Source organism: Zalophus californianus, chromosome 13 (genome assembly GCF_009762305.2).
Source record: "Zalophus californianus isolate mZalCal1 chromosome 13, mZalCal1.pri.v2, whole genome shotgun sequence".
NCBI lineage: Eukaryota > Metazoa > Chordata > Mammalia > Carnivora > Otariidae > Zalophus > Zalophus californianus.
Genome location: NC_045607.1, coordinates 31,132,211 through 31,159,725, shown reverse-complemented (window position 1 = coordinate 31,159,725; position 27,515 = coordinate 31,132,211). Strand labels below are relative to the sequence as shown.

At 39.3% G+C, this 27,515-nt stretch overlaps 1 protein-coding gene across 3 annotated transcripts in view; it reads left to right on the top strand.

Annotated features, from left to right (window-relative positions):
- TMEFF1 (transmembrane protein with EGF like and two follistatin like domains 1) overlaps nt 1-27,515 on the top strand; it is a 79,787-nt gene that overhangs the window by 45,853 nt on the left and 6,419 nt on the right. For all 3 annotated transcript variants that reach the window (XM_027615562.2, XM_027615563.2, XM_027615564.2), the window contains exons 6-8: nt 5,473-5,621; nt 7,450-7,515; nt 20,591-20,714. In XM_027615562.2, coding sequence (XP_027471363.1) covers nt 5,473-5,621; nt 7,450-7,515; nt 20,591-20,714 — 339 coding nt within the window. The remainder of the gene's footprint in view (nt 1-5,472; nt 5,622-7,449; nt 7,516-20,590; nt 20,715-27,515) is intronic.

Here is a 27,515-nt window from a genome sequence, read left to right as displayed (position 1 = left end):
TTAACCGACTGAGCCCCCCAGGTGCCCCTATAATTTTAATTTCTAAGAGCTCATCTTTGTTCTCACGGTGCTCCTTTTTTTTTTTTTTTAAATCACATCCTGTTGTTGTTTTATGATTACAGTATCTGTGCCTGTGTGGTACTGGTTGGTGTTCTGTCTGCCGTAAGGATGAGATTTTCTTTTATTCGTTTTTATTTAGTGAGTTATAATCTGTTACTTTTGTTGATTTTTTAAATTTTTTATTATGTTAATCACCATACATTACATCATTAGTTTTTGATGTGTTGATTTTTTTTTTTTTTAAAGTTTATGTGGCCTTAGCAAGTGAGTTAGGGAGTGTTCCTTCTATTCCCTGGATGTCTTTGTGAAAGAATAGAGTGATCTATTTATTGAATGATTGGAATGAATGTGTTCATAAATTTTCTTTCTAAAAAACACCTGGTTCTGAAGCTGTCTTTGAAGGCCTTTTTTTTGTTTTCAAACAACCAATTTAATTTCTTTAATGATTACCATTCAGCTTCTATGTCTTTTTTAGTTAAATTCCATAGTTAATATTTTTAAAAAGTTATCATTTTACCTAAGTTTTCAAATTTGCTATCTTAAAGTGGTTTATAATAACCCTGCATCATCTATTCAGCCATAATCCCTGCTGAATCTAGTCCTTTTCATTCCTGATATGTTTTTCTCTCTTTCTGGATTTATCCTCCTTTATAGATTTGGAAGTCTTTTCAGAGGCCCAGCTTTGGCTTTATTGATCTTTGCTGTTGTAACTGTTTTCTGTTTCTGCTGAGATCTGTCTGTATATCCATATCTATATCCCCAGGTATCTGTAGCCATTCCTCTGTTTTTTCCCTTCTTTTTTGTTTTCATTGGACTTATTTCATTGTTGTTTTTCTAACTTCTTGAATGGATGTCTGGTGATTTAATTTTCGGCCATTTTTTTAAGACTTGAGAAAAAACTTGAAGTGAGGGATTGAACCTGGTGGGTGTCTGAGGGAAGTGTTCCAGGGAGAAGGAAAGCCCTGAGTCAGGAGTATCCCTGGTGTGTTTGAGAGAAAAGGAAGGCCAGTTTAGGGAAAAGATTTTTCGTGATAAAAATATGGAAGGGGCGCCTGGGTGGCTCAGTCAGTTAAGTGTCTGCCTTCAGCTCAGGTCATGATCTCACGGTCCTGGGATCGAGCCCCGAGTTGGGCTCCCTGCTCGGTGGGGAGCCTGCTTCTCCCTCTCCCTCTGCTCCTCCTCCCCGCTTGTGCTCGCTCGCTCTCTCAAAGAAAGAAAAAAATTTTTTTTTAAAATATGGAAAATACTTACCTCCTTTCATTTGTCACTTTCCATGCAGAGATCTCTGTTTTACGCAACAGCTCTAATGAGTAGAGAGAACACCATCCCAGCCACTTTATGTTTTGTGATCTTAGGCTTTTTCACTTTGTTCATATTCATCTTCCCTTTTTATAATTATTTGTTGTCAGGATTGAATAAGGCAAATGTGAGTATTCCCACACAGTAGGTGCAGAGTAAATGGTTGTTAAATGTTTTGAATTTGGCATATTTACTGAAGTTATTTCTTTCCCCCCTAGTGTACACTCCTATGCTTTGGGCATCCTGCCCTCTGTACCGCTGCCAGTGTGCATAGCTGTCATCCCTGTAATCGGTAATAGCAGCAGGCTCTGGAGTCTGATATTTTCCTCTTCTGCTCATGGTTTCACTAAGCTGGACTTTCCTAGGCATGGTAATTTCATTTTCTTTCCTCATGTGCCATTGAGAACAGTAGCCGTGGTTTGTTCTCACAGCTCTTAGTCTGACAGTGGTACCATCCCACCGAGGAATGCTGACTTTCTCCTACACTTGCTCACAGGTGTGCTCGGTGCGCACTGCCGAATCACTTGTTTCTCCTTGCTGAATTGGTACGGTATCTTGCCTTTGTTGTTGGGCCTTTTCTTGCTCCTGAAATAGCTTTATAATCTTTCATTAGCCACCTTTTCTCTTGTATTGCCATTGCAATTTTGCCCACTTATATCCCATCAAGCTGGGGTCAGCAAGGATTTTCTGTAAAGGTCCAGTTGACAAATATTTTACACTTTGCAGACCAAATGTGGTCTCTGTCACATTCTCTCCCCGGCCCCCCTGCCGAAATGTAAAAGCCATTTCTGACTTTAGTAAATATGAATTGTTAATTTTTTTTCTGGTGCCTTAATTTTTAAATTGTGGAATAGAGTATATATTTAAAAGTGCATGAAAACTTACACACTTGGTTTAATGCACAAAAGTGAAACAGTTTTGTGAATCCTACCTCCCAAGCCAGAAATAGAATATTATCAATACTTCAGAGCTGCCCTCCCATGTTCCCCCTTGAATGTATTTTTCCTCTACCTACCTGATATCCTGCATTTTCTTTGCTTTTTAAAATAGTTTTACCATATATGATGGATCTCTTAACTGGTTTTGAGTTTTGTATAAAATGGAATCATCTCTATATGTACCTTCTATTGCTTAGCAATTATGTTTTTGGGATTCATTCACGTTAATGCACATGGTTCATTCAATATCACTGCTTACTGAATTTAATTTTTGGACTATACCACATCCTTTTACAGTGCATTTTACTATCGATGGACATTTGGATTGTTTCCAGTCTTTTGTTCTCATGAATAATGCTGCTGTGAACATTCTTAACTTAAATCTGATGCAAATGTATATGAGATTTTTTTAAAGATTTTATTTATTTATTTGACAGAGAGAGAGGGAGAGAGACAGCGAGAGAGGGAACACAAACAGGGGGAGAGGGAGAGGGAGAAGCAGGCTTCCCGCCGAGCAGGGAGCCTGATGCGGGGCTCGATCCCAGGACCCTGAGATCATGACCTGAGCCGAAGGCAGACGCTTAATGCCACCCAGGCGCCCCTGTGTATGAGATTTTAAGGGACCTTACCTAATAGTGAAATCGTTGGGCCCTTGCAAGGCTAGCTTTATTAACGTTACCTACATATTTATGCTTTTGTTCTTCATTTGCATATACATTTCAGATTTTCTTTATAAGATCATTGTTCAACTGCCTTTATAATTACCTTTACTGATAGCCAGCAGGTGACAAACTCTTAAGTTTTTACTTCTTCGAAATTACTTTTATTTTACCCTCATTCATGAAAGATATTTCTCTTTATATAGAATTCTCTTTTATCTCAGCACATTGCAGGCATTATTTCACTGTCGGGCTAGAAATAAACAGTTTGGCTTCAGTATTGCTTTTGAAGACACTTGTCTCTCTTATTCTTGCCTTTTTGAAAGTAATCTTTCTCTTCTTTCTGGCTGCTTTTAAAGTATTCTTTTTTGATGTTGCTATTAAATTCCACTGTGGTATCTCTGTGTCTAGATTTCTCTTTAATAATCCTGTTTGGAATGTATTAGGCTTCTTGGATATTTAGATTAGTATCTTTTTTTAGCTTTAGAAAATTTGACGAGGATTGCCGAGAATATTGCCCTTGCCTCATTCCTTTGACTCCTTGAGGTCCAATTAGAGTTTTTCCAGATTCTGTCACTTCTGTCTTCCATGTCTCTTAATCTTGTTTTAGATTAAAAAGTGTACCGCCTCTTTGACTCTGCTGTGGTTTGAGTAATTTCCTTTTATCTGTCTTCCAGTACCCTAACTCACCTTTCATTTATCTGATCTGCTGTTAAATCTGCCTATTGCATTTTTTATTTCTTTTTCTTTTTTTCTTTTTCTTTTTTTGCGAGAGAGAGTGTACATGCCATGGAGGGGAGGGAGCGGCAGAGGGAGAGAGAATCCCAAGCAGGCTCCCCACCCAGTGCAGAGCCCGATGCAGGGCTCCATCTCATGACCTGGAGATCATTACCTGAGCTGAAATCAAGAGTCAAATGCCCAACCAACTGAGCCACCCAGGTGCCCCCAAATTTTTATTTCTAATAATACATTCTTTATTAGAAGTTCTGTTTGGTTCACTTTTTTTTTTCTTTCCTTTTCTTTCTTTCCTTCCTTTTATATTAAGTTAATTCTACCACTGAGAGTCACATGCTTCATAGGCTGAGCCAGCCAGGTGCCTCTGCTTGCTTCATTTTCAAATCAGCTTGTTCCACTCATGGTGTTTTGTTTCCTTATTTGTTGTAGATATATGACTGAGTGTGTGATCTGCTTATTTTTCTCACAAGTGTATCTTGGAAAATGTTTGAGGTCAAGGATAATAAAGTTGGTTTCTCCAAAGGAGATTGCATTTGCTTCTGTCAGTTGCCTATGGCCCCTTCCAGTCCTTGGCTCTTAAAATAAATTCTGGGCTTAAGGTTTTTCAGAACACCCAAGTAGTATTTTAAGTTGTAATTACCCATGTGAGGGCTGGCTTGTGGTTTTTAATTCTCAGGGGAGATGTTTTTCTTCCCTCTCTTCAATGCCATGGCTCAGGGCAGCATGTTTTTTTTCCACTTTAAATAGTCCCTGTGGAATATGGAAACTCATTTCTAGTTTACCCTCATGCTGAGAGTTGTAGCTTTTTGAGCTAACAGCTTTTCCAGGGTCTTCAAACTCCCCATCTTAGGTAGGTCAGTATTGTTTGTCTTCTGTTTCCAGAGGCCTGCAAGGCTATAAAAGTTGATAATTGAATTTACCCAATTTGGTAAACACTTTCAAGGTGAAAATCAGCTTTAACCAACTCAATTGACCTTTCTGTATTCCTGTCTTCATTTAACTTTTGTTCTGAACATTCCTTATTTCTTGTCACCTTATGAATGCATTTGAGAGAATATTTTAAAATACGTTTCCTGTAATTTTTGTTGTTTTCAGTGGGAAGCTTAGCTTAGTTTCTGAGTCTACAGTGTTGCTGGAAGCAGGAGAGTCTCTTTTTTATTTTTATATTCTCATTTAGATTTTACTGTTCTTGGGAGGAGTGACCATCCCTGGGACTCCTTGTGCAGTCTCAGTGTTGGGTGGACACTCAGCGATATAGGTAGATGTGCAGCTAGAAACACTTTGGAGGGCTTTCATTTTACATGTTTTATTTCAAATTATGTTTTTTAGTCTTTCTAGTTATTTGGTGAGGGTCGGTATATTATTTTAACCTCTATTTTACAGATAAGTATATTAAGACTTAGGAAAAGAATCTGGACACAAATCTTAGTAATTAGTTGGGCTGGGATTTAGATTCATGACTTTTGACTCAGTTCTGTGTCCTTTCCACTATGGCATGTTGCTTTTTAATTAACATTGTTGACATTTGGCATCTCTTGATTATTGTATCTAGATATGAAAATTCTGGGGAAACCACTGGATTAATATCTAGATGAAATTATCTCTAAATTCTCACCTGAAAGAAATTGTTAGCTGAATGTTCACTTTGCTTAATCTTTTATCAGTGACTTAGAACGATATTTTGACTTCTGTTAACAGAAAGCAGAAAAGAAGAAAGTGAAATACAGTATTGTGAAATACTTTTGTTGTAAAATATAGGTAATTTTTGTCTTTTCCTACAGGTGTGTATGTAATATAGATTGCAGTGGCTACAGTTTTAATCCTGTGTGTGCTTCTGATGGGAGTTCCTACAACAATCCTTGTTTTGTTCGAGAAGCATCTTGTATAAAGCAAGAACAAATTGATATAAGACATCTTGGTCATTGCACAGGTAAAATCCATTCTACTCATCCAGAGACCTGTCTGTAATATTCTCTGTCTGAAATCTTACTTGTCATTTTGGTAGTGTTCCATATTTGTAAAATGAGAAGTCTTTGATGTTCTATTTGTTTCTTTTATTACTTTACATTTTAGAATTTCTTTGTTCTGTTACTAACTTAGATTTTTTTTCCATTTATTTTCATCTTCTCAAGATGCAAACCATGCTTTTTCGTTGATCATGTAGTAACTAAGCTCTTCCTAACAGAGACTTGTAGACACATTTATAGTTCTTAAAGGTCTCAAATTTATAGCAATGATTATAGCTATTGAGTGATTAGTCAGCTTATTTTAATTACAGTAAAACTACAAGCATTGCCAAATATTCATCTTTTTTTTCCTAGAGCATAGAAGTTTACTTTGTTTTCTCATCTCTCTGTAGTTTTTGTCCCTACATATTATGTACTGTTAGAGATTTTGGTGTGAGGTTATAGAATGTAAGGAAAAATTATTACCTTCAGTTTAAAATTCTTACTGCTCTTCTTGCTTTTTGTCATAGCTTAGAGCCACGATAGCAACTAAGAATTTGTTTTGGTTTTCCATTTCAACTAGAAATATCCAGTCACTAAAGGTAGAACTTCTCAACCTTCTTTCTTTAGTAATACACATATGGGCTAGGATAATGTATTAGTTCCTAGTAACGTACATCATACAAGAGCCAGACACATTGTCATGGACTTGTGGGTCTTTCCTGCTTACGAGGTCCATCCCTCCTACCTTTTTTGGACTTATTAAAGGGATATGTTTTTATCTAAGCTAAGGGAAAAGTGTTGTAAGCCAGAGTTTGGTACTTTATATTGGTAACAAATTATTTGTGAAATACTGCACAAAGGATTGCAGTATCTCTGGTCTAAGCTACCAGAGAATGCCCAAGAAGCTCATCAGAGGATTTCCATGTGGAGGTCAGATATGGGCGGGAGAGCAAACCATTTGCTGATAGAGACCCCTTGTAGGTAGACATACCACTTAGCCTTGATCTTAAAGAAGTGTATGGTTTGTTTTTCTTTCATAGAGTGGCATTTAGAGCCTAAGTTGAAACAGTAGCTTAGAGAAATAATACCTTTTATGAAGAACTGGTTCATGATTGAATGGTTCTACCTGCAATTTCAAACTTCAAGTTGGTCAAGCTTGAGAATTTTGTTAATTGAAATTCATGCCTATTTAGAATCCTTTGGAGTAGTTGGTCCTTAACTTTTATCTTGGTCCTCTTGATAATACTTCCATTCATACCTAACTATACCTTCCCTTTCCTCCCTCACTATGTAGTGGGAAGCTGAAAGCTTGTGCTTCTAACACCCATTTGTGGTTCATTTACAGTCTTCGCAGTCCAAATACAATTCACCAGTCTGGGGTCATTTCTATTGCAAGTTTTGTCTGATAACATAGCTGAGATTCCACTTTTATCTTAATCTGATATGTTTCCAGGGAAACAGTGGTAAGAGAGGTAAATCTTGAGACCATTGTCCCTTGGAGAGAGGGCTAATACTTTCCCTTTGGGGTATGTGTTATTTTAGTTTGCACAGGAAAGACTTTCTAAGGAGATGACATTTGACCTGAAGTCTAAATGATACCAGGTTGTTCATCTTGCAGAGTGTGTATATATTTGGGATGCCTTGAGGCCTGAGGTAGAAATGGCACAATAGATCAAGAGAATGGTGAGAAATGTGAGCAAGATAAGTGGATAGAGTTGGGAAGGACCTAGAGCATTTGGAATATTTGGGAGTTTCATGGTATGACTTAAACATCCTGTGTGTCTTAATTTGAAAACTTTTCTTTTGTAGACACAGATGACACTAGTTTGTTGGGAAAAAAAGATGACGGACTACAGTATCGACCAGATGTGAAAGGTACTGAATCATGATTTTGCAGATTTTGGCCAACTACTGAAATATGGTCACTAGCTGTCCTTAGTAGTTCTATTTCCGTTATAATGATCATTCCGACTTTGCTCTCTGTAGCAATACATTATGGAATATATTATTAGTAATAATATTAAATGAAATAGCTAAGGTGCTCAATTTATAGAGTACTCTCATATATGCTTTTTTTTATTAAAATTTTTATTGAGATAATTGCAGGTTCACATGTAGTTGTAAGAAATTATACAGAAAGATCCCTCATCTTTGCTTTTTAAATCCTCTTTACTTCTTTAGAATATACTATTAATGCTTGCCTTTTGTGCACCATCTCTGATCCTTGTTCCCTCTGCCTGGAACTTTTCTCTACCTAATATTCATCCTTTCAGTCTTAGCTTAGAAGTCATTTCCTTTTGGGAAGTATTCCTTGACCCTTAAGTCTAGAATTAAGTGCCTCTCTATATACCCTCCTATCCAAACATTTAACCTACTTTAATTATAATTGTTTTTTTTTTACTCATCTGTATTCACCTCTAGGCTCTGAGTTTTGTGAGGACAGGAGACTGTATCTGTCATGTTCACTTTTGCATTCCTAACTCTTGGCAGAATGTTTGGCGCATACTTAGGTGCTCCATACTTGTCAAAAGAATGGATGAAACTCAAAGAAACTGTAGGATTTATTTGTACACAGGCTTATATGTAGTAAAGGTCAGAGCAGCAGGGATTGAATTCCAGGTCTCTTGACCTTAAGTCCAATGCTCTTTGATTTAATTTGATTCTTAACAACTACTCTGAGGCCTAAGGATCAAGGGGAACATTGAGGCTCTAGGACGTTCTATGTAGTGAACTGAAGCAGGTGTGGATCTTGGGACTCCCTAGTTTGAGACTTAAATATAATTGCTCTTTTTTTTTTTTTTTAAGATTTTATTTATTTATTTGACAGAGAGAGACACAGCGAGAAAGGAAACACAAGCAGGGGGAGTGGGAGAGGGAGAGGCAGGCTTCTCGCAGAGCGGGGAGCCTGATGCGGGGCTCGATCCCAGGACCCTGGGATCATGACCTGAGCTGAAGGCAGACGCTTAACCACTGAGCCACCCAGGCGCCCCTATAATTGCTCTTTCACACATACATCTTCTACCCATTTGTTAAGTTATACTAATGAAGAATTGTTTTTAGAAGTGTGATCTACCTTTTATGCCTAATTTCTAAAAAATACATAAATGAGAATAATAATAGTACCTATCTCATAGTTTTATAAAAATTAAATAATACAGGGGTACCTGGGTGGCTCAGTTGGTTAAGTGTCTGACTCTTGGTTTAGGCTTAGGTCATGATCTCAGTTGTGAGATCGAGCCCTGAGTTGGGCTCCGTGTTCAGTGGGGAGTCTGCTTGAAGATTCCCTCACTCTCCCTTTGCGCCTGCCCCTACTTGCATGCTTATGCCCCCCCCAAATAAATAATTAATCTTTAAAAAAATTAAATAATACATGTCAAGTGCTTAGAACAGTATATCTGACATACTCATAAGTGCTTAATAAATGATAACCGTCATTATCATTGAATAATTTGTTGTTTCTCTCACTGGAATCCTGTCACACCTGAATCATTTATATCCCATGAGCTCCTGAAATATCAGTTTCCTATGTTGATACAAGTGCTGTTTTTAAAATAGAAAATCTCCTGTATTCCCTTAGGAGACATAAGAGATCAGCCCCAGTTTTATTCTGTATACTGTTAGTACATGACCATAATATGAGGGCTGTTTTTCAGTAGGTTGAGACTCATACTTAAGGTAACTTGGGGAATTGTGTGTGCCCCAAGTACTTGTCTGCCTTTGATAAAATTAGAGGGATAATTTAGTGCCTAGGCCACTTTTGAGATACTGAAAATTCTTTACACATAAGAATTGGTCTATAACTCAAATGAAATTATCATAATCAGTAGATCTAATTTATTATGTGCCTACTTTATACTGGTCGTTTTATCAGACACTGTCGGTGGATAGAAAGATATCAAATACATGACATCCATCTTTAAAGAGCCTTTGATATAATAAGAAATGAATATAACCTTCTAACAAAGTAGAAGTTGGCTATTTTATAAATGTGGTTAAAAGTGCAACGGGAATTCAGAAAAGGGGATTACTATGTGGTGGAAGATAGTGAGGATCTGAGGAACTTAATGGAAGAGGTGTCTTGAATGCTATGTTGTCCTAGGAAATTTAAACTCTATTTGTAGGCAGTGGAGAATCATTAATATCTTTGAAAAAGAAAAGGCTGCAAAGTTAACCAGTTGAATGAATGGTACTTGGCAGGAACAATGTGCTTATTATTATATATATTGGACTGGAGGCAGGGAGATCAGTTAGGTAGACTCAAAGGGAATATAGACTCTGGCTTAGATCAGAGGGATAGAGAGTTCAGATGACTTGGGGGTTGGATCCTACTGAAAGAACTAAGGATGTTGGGAGGGGAAATGTGTTTGTGGTAAGGTAAGGGAGAAGTTGATGGTGGAGGTGATTAATTTTGGAATTTGAGTTGCTTGTGGAACTCTCCAGATGACTTTATTTAGCATAAATTTGCAAGTCAGTCTTTGGAGGTGATAGATAACTGAAGTCCTGAGAATGAGTAAGAGATTATAGAGCTGCATTGTTTAGATTCTTGCACACTTGAGATAGGGCTAGCCTGATTGAGAAACAAAACCTTTAATTTCATTTCAGTTAGTTTAAATTTAAATAGCCACATGTGGCCAGTGACTACTATATTGGGCAGCACAGACATAGAACATACTGAGAGTTGCACAAATTTCTGTTAGACCGTACAGGTATTACAAAGGAGAGGAGGCTTAGGATGAAGCAGAAAATGTTCCAGAAAAAACCAAGAAGACTGCAGTGGCACAGAAGCCAAAAGGGAGAGGTCGTATAAAAGTATCAGAGAGCGAGCATTGAATCTGAAGACAAGAGAATCATTGGTAATCTTGGACCAAGGAGTTTTTCTAGAGTTATAAATATGAAATCCAAGTCGTGAAAGAGTTAAGAAATGTTCTAGTAAGGAATAGAGGTCAAAAGGTAACTATTTTGTATCCCCCCCCCATTTGCTTCTATTTTTTGTCCTCACAAGCATTTGTAGGATGCCTTTAGTACATATTTGTGTCCCCAGTACACAACGAAGACTAGGTAGGTAGGCAGGCATCTAGGGGTGGAAGCTACAAAGTGAAAAGCAGGAACACAGCACCAGCAAGAAGCTGGACAAATTGGAAGCTAGTGCTCAGTAGGGAAAATTTCTTAAAGTTGAGCTCTTGGAGAGTAGTGCTCATGGAATGGAACATTTGAATGTCCAGCACGGTGGCTGATTTAGTGCTTTTTTGGGCTGTTGGGAAACATGTGGTAAATATTGAAATTACAGTGTTGGAAGCTGTGTTGTAGATGTTGAAGCCATGCAGGGTATGATGGTTGAACATGAGGTATGTGGGAGATGGGTACGTGACATTTAAAAAACTTGATTATAGAAAATTTCACACTTATATAAACAGAATAGTGTAATTAACCCTCATTTATCCAATACCCACCTTCAGCAGTTTTCAGTATTCTGTCATTCTTATTTTGTCTGTATACCTATACCCACTTGATTATCATTATTCTTATTTTACAGGTGGTTTTTTGAGGTCTAGTTTACATTCAGTGAGATACACGAATGTTAAGGTGTCAGTTTTGAAAAATGATACACCCCATGTATACTACATTTTATCGCAGTCTCTAACATCTCCATCTGCCACAAAGTTCCTTTGTGGCATGTGACATTTCAACGTGGCCGCTTTTATCCAAACGATATTTTCATATAGTCTAAAAATCTAACCGTAATACTTTTTTTTTTTAAAGATTTTATTTATTTATTTGGCAGAGAGAGACACAGCGAGAGAGGGAACACAAGCAGGGGGAGTGGGAGAGGAAGAAGCAGGCTCCCCACGGAGCAGGGAGCCCGATGCGGGGCTCGATCCCAGGACCCTGGGATCATGACCTGAGCCGAAGGCAGACGCTTAACGACTGAGCCACCTAGGCGCCCCTAACTGTAATACCTTTTTTATTTCCAAGACACTCTTGCTTCATTGCTGAGCTTCACTTCACCCCAACCCTCACCCCACCTTTGGCCTCATCTTCTCAATAGTCTCTCCTCCTGCTGACCAGGGATACCAGAGATACTGAGATATTGGTATTATTATTCCCATTTCTTGGTGACTCTCATTTATATATATATATATATATATATATATATATATTTTTTTTTTTTTTTAAGATTTTATTTATTCATTCGAGACACAGAGAGCGAGCATGAGCAGGGGGTGAGATAGAGGGAGAGGGCAAAGCAGGCTCCCCGCTGAGCCAGGAGCTGGATATGGGACTTGATCCCAGAACCCTGGGGTCATGACCTGAGCCGAAGGCAGACGCTTAACCATCTGAGCCACCCAGGCGCCCCTCGTTTCTATATTTTAACACAGCTCTTTCGATATGCCCTTTTTAAAGTCGTCTTGATAAAGTCCTGTCATTGAGCGGTAAGACTGAGCCAGTTGCTAAAATCTTGCAGGAAGTCTGAGAGTGTGTGCTGTGGAGCATGGTAGAGAGTCATGATAAGGACTTTTAGAAGGCCGTATGGGCGGATGGCACAGACCCCTAAGAAATGAAAGTCGTTGGGAGAGGAGAGTGGAATACTGATCTTTGGGTGACAGGTGGGAAGCACAGCAGGGGAAGGTGAAAGGGAAGGGGATGTAGGGAGTAATGTGGTCTTGGTCTATCAGGGAAATGAAAGGAGTACTTCTTAAGGGAATGGCTGAGGAGGTGGATAAGTTTATTCACATCAGAAAATGTGTTTCACTGGGCAGTGTGGAAAGGCTAGGAAGGGAAGAGTTAGGGTTTGTATGGAAAATGGGATTTAGGAATGAGAGAATGGGAGGTGTTGGAGTGTAGGTAGGCTTTTATACCTACATAGGTAATTCTTTGGGGTCTGAGGAGACTGGGGTTAGGGGAACCTTGTATGGGGGGATATGTTAGTGACGAAGCTTGGGGTGCCAGGGTAGTATAGGGGAAACAAGAAAGAATATATTGAATTTTTTTAACTGTAGGAATTTGTAGAAATGAGCCAGAGATTTACTGATGCATTATTGATGTGGTTTTTGAGGCCTCAGCAAATGACCTACCAGGTGCATGTCTTGGTTGTTAATAGCAACTCCTTATGCTTTATTTGGGTTGTGTGTTGATGGACCAGGACCGCCACCAATGGAACATGCCTTCGCAGATAGGCCATCTGGTGCTGGCCTTTCTCATAACATCATCCCTTAGGACCGTACTCTCCTTTGTATTTGAAAACCCTGCCGCTGGTGGTAGGTTTGTTTCTGAATGCCTCTGTGGGTGGAAGGAGCCACTGGGTGACCAAGTACACTTTTTATATCTCACACACACAGACATTGTTCAGAGACGAGCAACTGCAGCTGATGTTCACGGAGCCTGTCACCACTTGCCTGAGGACATTGTTTGGAGAAGACCATTCTGTGCCCAGTTCTTGCTGTGCGAGGCTCCATCACTGCTATGGTTTCTGAAACTGTGCTTTATGACATCTTTAAAGCCTTTTTACATTTCCTTTTTGAAGTTAATCTAATTTACTTGGCCCAGAGAGCAGGTGCCTGGACATTCTGCTTTTGTCCATTCCCTACACATCTCCCAGGGTAGTTTGGTGAGATAATAGGGTGATGGTTCAGGGCTTGCTCTGTGGAATCAGACTTTGTCTACGCTTGAAGGCTGTGTGGCCAGCTGTCTCTGAGCCTCAGTGATCATATCTATATAGTAGGGACGCTCATATCTACTGCCTAGGATTACTCTGATTATGAAATGCTGTATCACTGGATTTTTGTCCATGTTACTGTGGTGATTGTTGATACTTCTGGTTTCTATTTTCATTGTTGGTGGTCAAAGGTCTCACCATTGGTGAGTCTACCTATATCTACATCATGTTTAATGTGGTTCATGAGTGACATCAGTAGGATATTCATCCATTCAGTCATTATTACTCGTGTACCCTTCTGTGTGTCAGCTGCTTTCACATATTTGTGTTATTATTTGATCTTCATTACAACCATGTTATCCTCATTTTGCAGATGAAGAAGCTGAAACTGAATTTGTGGCTCATGTAGAATGGCAGAACAAGGACTAGAATTCAAGCTTTTCTGCCTCTAAGCCCTGGTGCTCTTTTTCTTGTACCACAACTATTCCAGAATTCTCTTCTGCCCCTTTACTTGCTTTCTTTGCTTAATTTCCTTTAGAACTTTAATGTACTCTCAGCTGTCACCTTGGTGAACATTTGTTCTCTAGCCTTAATTTAGAGCTTAATCTTAAGCTCTAGTTTCATATATTCATATGTAGTACCTGGAACATAATAGGTGCTTAGTAAATACTTTCAGATGACTAAATGTTTAAATTTGAACTCAGCTTACTGCATTTGGTCTATGAATATCCTGTCATTAGGCTCATATTTAGAGTCATTTTTTTCCAAATTTTTTTTATTTTGGTGAAATGTAAATAACAAAATTTAACCATTTTAATCATTTTTAAGTACACAGCTCAGTAGTAGTAAATACATTCATGATGTTGTGCAACCACCACTACCATCCATTTCTAGAGCTCTTTCATCTTTTTTCTTTAAAGATTCATTCATTCACGAGAGAGAGAGAGAGAGAGAGAGAGAGAGAGAGTTGTGTGCACATGGGAGGAGTAGAGGCAGAGGGAGAAAGAGAATCTTTAAGCAGACTCCCCGCTGAGTGTGGAGCCCTGTGTGGGGCTCAATTCCACGACCCTGAGATCACAACCTGAGCAGAAAACAGAGTCAGATGCTTAACCGACTGAGCCACCCAGGGGCCCCTAGAGCTCTTTCATCTTGTAAAACTGGAACTATACCCAATAAACAGTAGCTTCCCACTTACTGTTCCTCTCAGCCCTGGCAACTGTCATTCTTTTTGTTTCTCTAATTTTGGCTACTCTAAGTACCTCATATAAGTGGAATACTATAGTGTTTGGCTTTTTGTGACTGGCTTATTTCAGTGAACATAATGCCCTCAAGATTAACCTGTATCATAGCATAAGTCAGAATTTCCTTTTTGAGGCTGAATAACATTCCATTGCACGTATGTACTTCATTTTGTTTATCCATTATTTCATTGATGGACAGTTGTGTTGGCTTCCATGTTTTAGCTATTATGAATGTTGTTGCTGTGAATATGGGTATATAGCTATGTCTTTGAGACCCTGCTTTCAGTTCTTTTGCATATGTCCCCAGAAATGGAATTGTTGGATTATATGGTAATTATGTTTTTCATTTTTTGAGGAACCACCATTCTGTTTTCCACATTGGCTATATCATATATTCTTTTTTTTTAATATTTTATTTATTTATTTGACACAGAGAGAGAAAGAGAGAGAGCAGCAGAGGGAGAGGGAGAAGCAGGCTCCCTGGGGAGTAGCAGAGGGAGAGGGGGAAGCAGGCTTCCCACAGAGCAGGGAGCCCGATGTGGGGCTCGATCCCAGGACCCTAGGATCATGACCTGAACTGAAGGCAGACGCTCAGCCAACTGAGCCACCCAGGCGCCCCTATCATATATTCTTATCAGCAGTGCACAAGGTTCCAATTTCTTTGCATGCTTGTCAACACTTAACTATTTTGTTTTTTTTTTTTTTTTTTTTGGATAGTAGTCATCCTAATGGGTGTGGGGTGCTGTCTTAGAGTTTTGATTTGCATTTGCCTAATGATTAGTGATGTTAAGCATCTTTCATGTGTTTATTGACCATACTTTCTTTGAATTCATGCATATTTTCTTTGGAGGAGAGTCATTTTGCGTAATTCTGTATTAAAACCATATTCAAAGGATAGTTCTGTTCTGCTAAATGCCTAAAGTACATCGAAGGGGCTAGTGCTGGGCACTACTTGTAAAGATGGTTGTTGCAAACTATCTAAAGAATGGGACTGGGGAAGTTTGACCTTAAGAAAAAAAATTGTTGGGTGGGGGGTTAGGGGGCAAGCAGATGTGGGGAAATCAATAGTTAAAGAGAGATTTCATTCAACATAAGGAACATTTGATAATATTGGAATTAATTGTGTTGAGTTCTTCACCTTCTGGAAGTGGTAAAGTAGAAACAGGATTTCGGGGTTGCAACTAAAGGGATTCCTTCATCAGACCAGATGGCCCTCAAAGGCCCTTCTAGCTCTGAGTTTCTGAGAGCTCATTTTGAAGCATCTTCAAGCTGTATTTATTCTTTCTCTATCTCTAATATTTATTCCTATTGCTAAGCTCTAGCTTAGCTTTTCATTGCCACAAGTAACTTCCTAATTGGTCACCTGGTCTTCCTAGTTCCCTGGTCTCTTTATCTTGCATGCTGTTATCCAATTAAATTTTTTAACAGCTTTTTGAGATACAATTTACACACCACTAGGTTCACCTGCTTAGAGTTTGCAATTCAATTTTTTAAAAATGATTTCTTTTTTTTTAAAGATTTTTATTTGACAGACAGCAAGAGAGAGAACACAAGCGGGGGGGGGGGGGGGAGGAGCTGGAGCAGGAGAAGCAGGCTCCCTGCTGAGCAGTGAGCCAGACGCAGGGCTCGCTGCTCAGGTCATGATCTGGTCCTGGGATTGAGTTCCACATCGGGCTTCCTGCTCAGCAGGGAGTCTGCTTCTCTCTCTCTCTCTCTGCCGTTCCCCCTGCTTTTGTTGTCTCGCTCTCTCTCTGTCCAATAAATAAATAAAATCTTTAAAAAAAATAAAAAAAATATTTTTAAAGTAATCTCTACACCTAACGCAGCCCGGAGACCAAGAGTTGCATCCTTTACTGACCCGGGCCAGCCAGGTGCCCTCAGTTTAATTTTATTTTTATAGTATATTTAGGATTGTACAAGCATCATATCAGAATCAAATTTTAGGCCATTTTCATTACTCCAGAAAGAAACCTCACACCTATCAGCAGTTACTCCCCGTTCCCCCAACCACCAGCACTTGGCAACCACTCTCTGTTATGTAAAACATGGCTTTCATTGTGTTACTCTCCAGCTGGGAGGCCTTCAGTGTCTTCCTTATCTATCTGATTAAGAAAACTTGTCTTGGGGTGCTTGTGTGGCTCAGGTGGTTGAGCATCTGACTCTTGGTTTGGCTCAGGTCATGATCTCAGGGTTGTGAGATTAAGCTCTGTATCTGGCTCTGCATTCAGTGGGGAGTCTGCTTGAGATTCTCTCCTTCTCCTCCCCCTACTCAAATAAATAAATCTGTAAGAAAACATTTCTCACCTGGAGTTCATATTTTTCTATAATCTGATTTCAGCTTATTTTTCCAATTTTGACTTACACTGTTCCCCAGTTTGGATATACAGCTCTTGCTAAGGTTTATCTGTTTCTTCTTGTTGAGAATGCTGTGTGCATTATACCTTCCTTTTGGTTTCCACTCTTCTATCTAAAGAAATCTGTATATGCTTTGAGACCTAACTTAAGTCCTGTTCTTTCTGTGAATCCCTCCCTGAGTAATATCACCTATAATGAGTTCACCTTTAAACTTGAACTTCCCATAGCAGCCTGTATTGTAAAACCTTCTTTTGGCATTTAATTGTTAACTATCATGTGGGACCCCTTCTGTTGTGTTATTCAGCTTTTTGTGTGTGTATGTGTTGATTCCCTGAATTGATTATAAGCTTCTTAAGGGCAGGGACCATGTATACTTTTTCTTTATATCTTCTGTAGCTTAGCTGAGCATATGGTTGTGCACAGAAATAGTATGTAAGAATAATGGAATGAATAGAGCCGGCATTGAGCAGAATGCTAAATTTGAACTCTTTTGACAACCGCAGACTTCAAACTCTTACTGGACTTGTCCATGTTTTTACCAACTGAGCTATCCAGGCTCACACATGTCCATGTTTTTAGATGGCTTTGCTTTGTCTAGAACCTGATACCACATTCTTTCATTAATTCATTCAGTAAATGCTACTGGTGCTATACTTTGTTTACTAATTTCTCAAAACCCTGTTCTTGATTTAGTTAACTTTCTCTTATTGCTGTGATGTAGCTGAATTCTGATAGCTTTCAGTTCTGCATCATTTTTGAAATCTCCTGTTTCTAGGACTTTCTTATAGTAGATTAGTACATTACCACAGCCTCTATAGACCTATACAGTACCATTATTACACACATTATAAGATCTTATTATTATAGGTTGGTACATAACCTCAGTCTCTGTAGTCCCATTATTATGTACTTTGTGTTGTAATACACCATGAAAATATCATGTTCTGAGAAGTTGCAGGATGATGAGTGCTTTGGGAGACAGTTGCGTTCCTCAAGTCACTTATGGGTTGATTGCAAATGTAGAATAGTACTTTTAATTTGAAACCATAACAAGAAAAGTACTATGTTCTAAGTGTTAGGAGTCACACAGAAATTAATAATAAAAACATCTAGATTCTTAAGGAGCTCACAGTCTCATGGTACCAACTGAGTTTAAAAACCCAAATGGTTCTAAAACAGTATCGTGAGTATTGTAGTGGAGAAGTGGGTGCTCGGGATGATAGCAGCCCTGAAGGGAGGGTTTGATTTCTTCTGCTATGGCAGAATTATAGTTTGAGAACTGGAGGAGACCTTATGAGCCCTTTGAGGACAGGATATTTTTCTGTCCCCATCACCTAGCAGAGTGCCTGGCATATGGAAGGTAATCAATAAATGATAAATGGTCATCTATACTGTGTGGTCTTATATGGTAGATATTGAGTACTTGAAACATGGCTAGTTGGAATTGAGATATGCTGTGAGTGTTAAGTACTCACCAGATTTTAAGGACTTATTTAAGACAATGTGTAAAAAAAAAAATCACAATCTTTTATATTGATTATATGTTGAAATGATCCTTATTTGATATATTAGATTAAATATGTGATTAAAATCAATTTACCCATTTCTTTTTAGTTTTATTTTTTATTTTTTTAAAGATTTTTATTTATTTATTTGAGAGAGAGAGAATGAGAGAGAGAGAGCACATGGGGGCGGGTCAGAGGGAGAAGCAGACTCCCTACCGAGCAGGGAGCCCGATGCGGGACTCGATCCAGGGACTCCAGGATCATGACCTGAGCCGAAGGCAGTCGCTTAACCAACTGAGCCATCCAGGTGCCCTCTTTTTAGTTTTAAAAAATATGGCTACTAGAAAATAAATTACGCGTGTCTTGTATTATGTCAGACAATGCTGATCTTACTCAGCTGCCTTAGAGAGATGCTGTGATTTGACCAAGGTCACAAAATAGCAGATACCTTAAAATTGAGAATTTACATGTTGAATTTCTTGACTTCTGGTTCAGTTTTTCTTATAGCCCTAAATTAGTACAATGTAGATACATAAATTTTGAGGTAAAATGACATCAGTTTGGTCTTATTAGGGATGACCCGATCTCCCTGTAATTCTCAAAACCACATGAAGTATAGGTTCTGTTATATTAAATATAGGTTACAGTTATGAAATCTTAGTCTTAGGGTGGTACATTCAAGGTCACACAGCTAATCACAGAATTTAAGGTAGGACTGTGAGAAACGACAGGAAACCTGGGAATTTTTCCTACACAAGGACAGGCCTATAAACACTGGGGACTGGTGAGTCCATAGAGGATGAATGTGTTAATGTATGTGCCTGAAAAAAAAGTTTAAAAATCCATTGCAGAACATGAGGTTATGTGAATGAGTATATGTTTATGCAACTACATGAAAGAGACAGAGACAGACAGAGGGGGCTGGGGAGAAAGAGAGGGATAGAGAGAATGGATGATGAAATTGATTTTATTTATTTATTTTTAAAGATTTTATTTATTTATATGACACAGAGAGAGAGACAGCAAGAGAGGGAACACAAGCAGGGGGAGTGGAAGAGGGAGAAGCAGGCTTCCCGTGGAGCAGGGAGCCCGATGCGGAGCTCGATCCCAGGACCCTGGGATCAGACCTGAGCCAAAGAAAGACGCTTAACGACTGAGCCACCCAGGCGCCCCTGTGAAGTTGATTTTAAAGACTGGGTCCTCATGCCAGCATCTTTCCTGATCCTGCCATCTTTCTTTCCTGATTCCCTTCCCTTCCCTTCCCTCTCCTTCCCGAGAGAAAGAGGAGGGGGAGGGGGAGGGGGAGAGGGAGAGAGAATCCCAAGCAGGCTCCATCCCCAGCCCAGAGACTCACATGGGGCTCATTCTCACGACCCTGAGATCATGACCTGAGCCAAGATCAAGAGTCCGATGCTCAACCAACTGATCCACCCAGGCACCCTTTCCTTCCCATTTCTGACACTGAAATTACCATATTCCCATTTTCTTTATTCAACTCAGTTCAGTTCAAATCAATGTACCTAAGTCTAAACAGATGTTTATCAACATTTTTACAATGGTTCTCTTTGGATAGAGGGGTTTCAGGTGATTTAAAATTTTGTTTATTTGTTCTCTATATCATTTGAATTTTTTTTCAATAACATAAACTAAGAAAAACCAGATTTGAAAAATAGCAAAACTATTTTCATTTGGAAGAAAAAATCAATATGCTTACTAGTTTTCATTCCAAAAATAAACCTTTCACCCTGAAATTTCAGTCACATAACTTCCTCTCTGTTATTCCACTCTTTATTGGCTTCGATTTCATAGTCCCCAGGTGAATGATTAGATTAAGTCTCCAAAGGCCAGTGCTGTAATATACCATCTCTTGGTCATAGAGATGAGCTTTCTTGTAGAGGTAGCATTTATTTCTTTAGCTAGGATGTTTATGTTTTCTGGGGACAGACTGTTTGTAAACAACAGTAGCTCAGAGTGGTCATATCCTGCAACTATTTTTAAATGCTTTCAATCTAAACAGTCTATTTGCTGTGTTTATGTCATAATGAGACCTTGGTTGTTATTCAGCCCCTATCTGATAATTTTCTTTTCCAAATTACCCTGCAAATGTATTTGTCCCTGCAAATAGGGACTTTAATAAGTCCCTATTTTTTAGTTTCCTTTTCACTGCTTATTGACATGGTTTATGTTCTTTTAAGATGCTAGTGATCAAAGAGAAGATGTTTATATTGGAAACCACATGCCTTGCCCTGAAAACCTCAATGGTTACTGCATCCATGGGAAGTGTGAATTCATCTATTCAACTCAGAAGGCTTCTTGTAGGTAGGTCAACACCTCCAGGTCAGAGGTGAGGAATTTTTTCCTTCAGTCACTGCTCTATAGAAAGCAATGAAATACGGATTAAATATTATCAAAAAGTAATATTTATTTGCAATTGAGTCAAAAAATAAATTAGTGGCACCATTTGGAAAAAAACTGATAAGTATAATATGCAGAATCAACACCAGGTGTCCTATTAGGGTTTTAAGATTATGGACTTAACATTTTTTAACACATTTTTCATATAAAAATATGCCATATTCCAGCACTATTTTGGTTTTTAGACAATCTGTCACAAGGTGATTTAGGGACTAAAGAATGTGTTAAGAACAGAGAACATGTAACTCAAATAAAACATACACTAAAATAGATTTCTAAAAATAAGGGAGTGGGGATGTGGAACCAGGTGTGAGGAGAGAAGTGGAAATGGGAAAGGTGTAAATCTTCAACTGTCTGATGCCAGAGAGGTTATGTGACTTGTTCAAGGTCAGCAGCAGCAAAGCTAGATCTCAGATTTCCTGACTCTCAGACTGATGCTCATAATGCTTTTTGCTGTTCTGTGTCTGTTTGTTGGTGGCACTTCTTGCTGCTGCTGGGAGCTCATCCTCTACCTCAGGCTGGTCTCATGAGCTGGGTAATGTTTCCATAGACAAGGGGAGATTGCTATCATTCTGCTCACTCCTGCCTTCTGCAGTTTGGCAGAATTCTTTTTTCTCTTTCTTAGTAAAAATATCAAAACATGGACAAATGTTATACTTTTCTTTTGTTCTGTCAACCTAGAAGCCAGTGGATCTTTCTCTCCAGAAAGTTAAAGCAAGCCGTTGGAAGTCAGGTCTCCTGGCCCCTCCACCCCAAGCTCCCTTCTCCTTGCTTTTTCTTCTTCCTCCTCTCCTCCGGCTTAAAAAACAAAACAAAAATACTATAAACTGTTAATGGCTAAACAATTTTTTGTTAAGCTTTTGGCTTTTTCTTGATTGAAAGTGCCGCTGGACTTTAACGGAGCTGTTGCTCTACTCCCACCTCCCCTTTCTCGAACATTAAGAAAATGCAACTCTGCAAAGGGGAACAGGCCAGTTTTAAAATCATTCCATGGATTCCTCATATTTGTCCCACGGTGGCATACATACCTTGATAGAAGTTCAGATCGTGTTGTTCTCTCAGGATAGGGCATCTTTCAAGATATCTAAAAGTGAGGAGGACAATGTCCTGATGATGAAGTGGTACCAGGTCACTTTGCAGTATTTACTTTTGCAGTAATTGACAGCAAGAGGATTGAATGGTCTAGCGGTTAAAGGCTTTGGAAGCAGGAACACCAGATTGGCCAGTTATTGACTGTGCTCTTCAGAAGTTACTTAAATGTTTAAGCCTCATTTTCTTATTTCTAAAATTATAATAATAGTACCTATCTCCTAAAATTGTTGCTAAATTTAAATTGTTGCCAAAATTAAATGAGATAATATATGCAAAGTGCTTAGCACAATACCTGGTCCTCAGTATGTATTTGATAAATTGTGGTTGACGTTAGTAGGTTCTAAGTGCTGTTCGGTTAGGGATTCTGTCTTCCTAACCCTGTCTTCCCAGTGCCTAGGGTGGGACCTAGCCCAGTAGCTACTCAGTAACTATTTTTTGAATGCCATGTGATGATGATCAACTTTTCCTTCTTCTCCAGACCAGAGTTGTTTCTTAAATGCCAAAGAATCTCTTTTCTGCACTCGTATAACTCCTAAAAAGCAATAGATCTTTTTGTCTAAGCATTTGCAAAGTCTACAAGAATCAGGCCATAACATCACATGTACTTCGACTAGTAGGTGGATGTGTTTGGGTAGCAGTAAGCAGGCAGGGATGAACAACTGTTAGCCACAGTCCTATTATTAGGTTAGAATTTTCTAGCATTATCCCACCATTAATTTGTTTGTTTATTTATTACTTACTTTGTATCAAATTCTTCCTGGCCCTTGGGTCTCAAATTCAAATATGACAGGGATCCAGGGATCTTGGCTTCCAAAAAACCCTACCATTTGGTAGAAGAGACTAATAATAAAGCAGTTAAAATATAATATGAAAAATGCTGCCATACATAGATAGATATACAGGAGATGATTTGGGACTTCAGACAAGGAACTTGAACCTGAAGAGGGCAATCGACATCATGAGAAGAGGCGCAGGTCTTACACAGGAAGATTTGTGCCAGCCCAGGAGCTTGCCCTTTGTTTTAAAGGTAGTGAGAAGCCACTTAAGGATTTAAGTTAAGAAAGTTGTGATCAGATCTGAAAGCCACTCTGGTGGTTTTGTGGAAAATGGATCAGGAGACTGAATGTTAGTAAGGAGTGAGAACCTGAACTAAGTAAAGGAGTTATAGGGGCACTGAGATCGGCAGATGAATTGCAGAGAGAAGATGGGGTGATTCAACCCCTAGGTTTTGGTGACCAGTTGGGTATGTGGGAGCTGGTGGCGGGTCATGGGAAGGAAGAGTCCAGAGCATCTCCTGGGTTTCTGGCTAAGGCAGAATTGAGTGGAGAAAGGGAATGGGAAGAGGGAGGAGCTTTCTGGGGAAATGATGTTCAGCGTAATATGCTTGGTCTCAGGTACCTGTGGGGGATCCACTTATGGAAGTCTAGTAGGCTGCTGGATATGTATCGGTTTGAGAATTCATAAGACAGATGCAGGTTGGAGGCCTGTGTTTGGGAATCATTCTACCCTAGCATATCCCTTATAGCTCCTACCCAGCCTTGCTTCCATGCTTCTAGGCCTCCAGTTTATCAATTTTATTACCTTTTCCCCGTCCCTCGCCCCTTGCATGTCTTCATCCCCTCCTTATCCAGCTTAAACTCCATGGTTAGTCATGGTAGTTCTTCTCTTGCTTTATCATACTCACTTGACAAAACTATAATCCTGATTCATGCCTTCCGACCTGCTGTATACGTATACAGCTATACTGCCTACCCATCCAGCTGAACGTGGCTGTTGAAAAGCACACCACCAGGTTAACGCATCTCCCTGATGTTTATACTCAAAGTGGGGCCTACAAGCTGCCAAGTTGGACTTGTGAACTGCAGTCCATTCATTCTCCTTCTGTTCTAGATGCCAGCTTTCTACTGTCACCCTTCTCTTCAGATTGTCAGTACCCCCTCATCCTTAGCTGATCATCTTGTTTCCAAGTTCACTCAGAACACTGAAGCAATATGAAGAGAACTCCCACAGACTTTTTACTCTCACCTCCCAGAAATACTCCCCCCCTTTTCTGTGTTCGTATATTCTTTTATATATATATATATATAATTTATATATATTTATATTTATTTATATTCTTATATGTATATATAATTAAAATGTATATTTTCAAAAAATGTATATTTTCATTTCTTCTTTCTTGGAAAAAAACCCTCACTGTCCTACCAGCGACCATCCCATTTCTTTTCTTTGTAGAACTCAAAAGAATTGCCTGTGCTCTGTCTCCAGGTACTCACTTCCCATCTCTCTTGAATCCACCCGAATAAGCTTTTCAACAACCAGTAGCATTTGATATGGTTGATTGCTCCCTCCTGTGTGATAAGCATTTCTTCACTTGGCTCTAGGTATTGCATTCTCTCTCTGTTTTCTGCTGCCTCACTGGCCATTCCTTTGCATCTTCTTGGTTAGTTCCCCTTTGCTCCCTGACCTCTCCATGTTGGAGTGCACCGGGGTCTAGTCCTGGTCCTCTTCCTTCATGATGCCACCCAGCCTCAAGGCTTGCCATGACATATCTTGATGACTCCTAATTTGCATAAATCCCAGACCTCTCTCCTCAACCTGAGACTCATAGACTCATAGACTCTCCCTCTTTGACATTTTTGCATGGATGTCTTGACTCCTCAATTTCAGTAGGACCTAAGCTGATATCTGATCTGCCTTCCCTCCCCTAAACCTGCTCTACCTGCAACCTTCTTCATCTCTGTTGATGCCAACTCCACCTTTTCCTTTGCTCAGATGAAACACCTCTGATACGTCTTTGACTTCTCTCTCTCATACTCCATACCCAGTCAGTTGAGAAATCCTATTATCTCTATTTCAGAATATATCCAGAATTTGAGTTCTTCTCACGATTGCCACTGCTATTCCTAGTCCAGGTCACCATTTTTTCTCTCTGGCATTATTGGAACAGCCTCCCCGATTGTATCCTACAGTTCATATTCAACACAGCAGCTGGGCGGAGACTTTTCAAGTGAAAGTCCGTTCATGTCATGTCTCTGCTAAAACCTTCTCAGTGGCTCCTCCATGTCACCGAGTGCAGAAGCCCTATACAGTTTGGCCCCTTCATCTCTCTGTCTTGGTCCCCTGCTTCCCTTCAACTTGCCCACTCCACGCGAGCCACACTTGCTATTCTTGGACACGCCATGCCTCATGCCCCCTCCTCAAGGTCTTTGCACAGACTCTTCCTTTCTCCGCTGCGTTCTCCTTCCTGTTGTCTGCATGGCAGGTTCCCTCACCTCCTTCACGTCTCCACTCACACATCACCTTCTTAACAAAGACTACCCTGACCATCTTGTTTAAAATTGCAACCCTCCCTTCCTGGCCTATAACTGACACTCATCATGTCCCTTAACGGACTCTCTTCTCTTTGTGTAGTACATATCAGCCTCTAAGAATACCATTTAATTTACTTATCATGTTTATTGACCCTCCCTCCCCCAATTAGAGGTTAACTGGATCAGGGATCTTCATTTGTTTTGCTCACTGATGTATCCCAAATATCTACTACAGTACTTGGCACATGTCAGATGCTCAGTAAATAGATGAGTGGATGAATCAGCACATGAGGCCGTGGTGGTGGATGAGATTATTATGGACGGCGTGTGGGATGAAAGAGTAGAGGGTGTAGAGGACCAAATGCCTGGATCTGCCTTTAATCAATAATAGAAGAAGTAGTAACACCCTAGAAGTTATTACTTCAGATATTTGGAGAGTATAACCCAAAATTCTGTTGCAGAATATAATATCCAAAGAGGATTGCCTGAATAATATATGGCCTATACATTCTTTTTGATATTCTGATTTTAATCTTTGGATTAAGCTCAACTGTCAGAGAGCTGCATATCTAGGACACTGTTACAGCTCCCCATGGAACTATTTATTTTATTGAGTTTTGACTTTTCACCATTAGCCTACCACAAAAGGCATTATTTTAAAAAATCCTATAAGATTTCATTATATTGTTGAATTTATTACAGCTATATTATTGAGGTTGATGTTCTCTGTATCAGGAAGTGCCCTCTTTAAATCAGGACCAATGAGATAAAATCCCCTTGAGTCTAATAATGATAGTCACTGTGGTTCTTTTGAACAACTGGTTTGATTTTATTTTGTGGAGATTGTATTTTATGTTAATGATTTTACCACTTTTTAAATTCTTTTTCATTTTTTTTAAAAGATTTTATTTATTGATTTGAGAGAGAGAGAATGAGAGAGAGAAAGCACATGAGAAGGGGGAGAGTCAGAGGGAGAAGCAGACTCCCTGGCGAGCAGGGAGCCCGATGAGGGACTCGATCCAGGGACTCCAGGATCATGACCTGAGCTGAAGGCAGTCGCCCAACCAACTGAGCCACCCAGGCGCCCCTTCATTCTTTTTTTTTAAGATTTTATTTATTTATATGAGAGAGAGAGTGTGTGCATGAGCAGGGGGAGGGGCGGAGGGAGAGGGAGAAGCAGATTCCCTTCTGAGTAGGGAAGCTGACTCGGAGCTCCATCCCAGGATCTCAGGGTCATGACGTGAACTGAAAGCAGATAGATGCCTAACTGACTGAGCCACCCAGGCGCCCCTCTTCTTCTTTTTTTTTTAAACCAGTGGGTTTTAGTATTTAGTGTTTTTTTCAGTTTTGCAATCCCCACAATCAATTTTAGAACATTTCATCACCCCCAGAAGAAACTCTGTGTCCTTTAGCTATTATTCCCAAATCTCCCTATCCCCCTTAGTCTTAGACAATCACTAATCTGTTTTGTCTCTATCGATCTGCCTGTTCTGGACATTTCATTTAAGTGGACTTGTAGAACGTGGTCTTCTGTGTCTGGCTTCTTTCACGGATCATCATGTTTTCAAGGTTTATCCATGTTGTAGTGTGTGTCAGTGCTTTGTTCCTCATAATACCGCATTTTATAATCTGCTTACCAATTGAATATTTGGATTGTTTCCACTTTTTGGCTATTAATGAATAATGCTGCCCTGAATAATTGTTTGCAAGGTTTGTGCAGACTTGCATTGCTTTCAGTTAGGTAAGTGTCCAGGAATGGAATTGCTGGGCCAAATGGTAACTCTGGGTTTAACTTTTGAGGACTGCCAGACTATTCTTCAACGTGGCTTGGCCATTTTTCACTCCCTACAGTATCTTTTCCAACAGATATTATCTGACTTTCTGCTTCTGGCCATTCTAGTGGGTATGGAGTCGTATCTTATTGTGCTTTGATTTGCATTTCCATGATGGCTAATGATCTTGCTGTCTTTTCATGGGCTTATTTGCCATTTGTATATCTTGTTTGGAAAAATGTCTATTCAGATTTTTTGCCCATTTTGTAATTTTTTTTCTTTTTGTTAATGAGTTTGTAATAGTTTTTTAATGTATTCTAGATACAAGTCTCTAATCAGATAAATAATTTGCAAAAATGTTCTCCTGTTCTTTTGGTTATCTGTTCACTTTCTTGATAGCATCCTTAAACAAAGATTTTAATTTTGATTTAATCCAGTTTAGCTTTTTTGTTGTTGTTGCTTGTGCTTTTGGTATCATATCTAAGAAGACATTGCCTAATCCAGATCATGAGGATTTATTTCTTTTT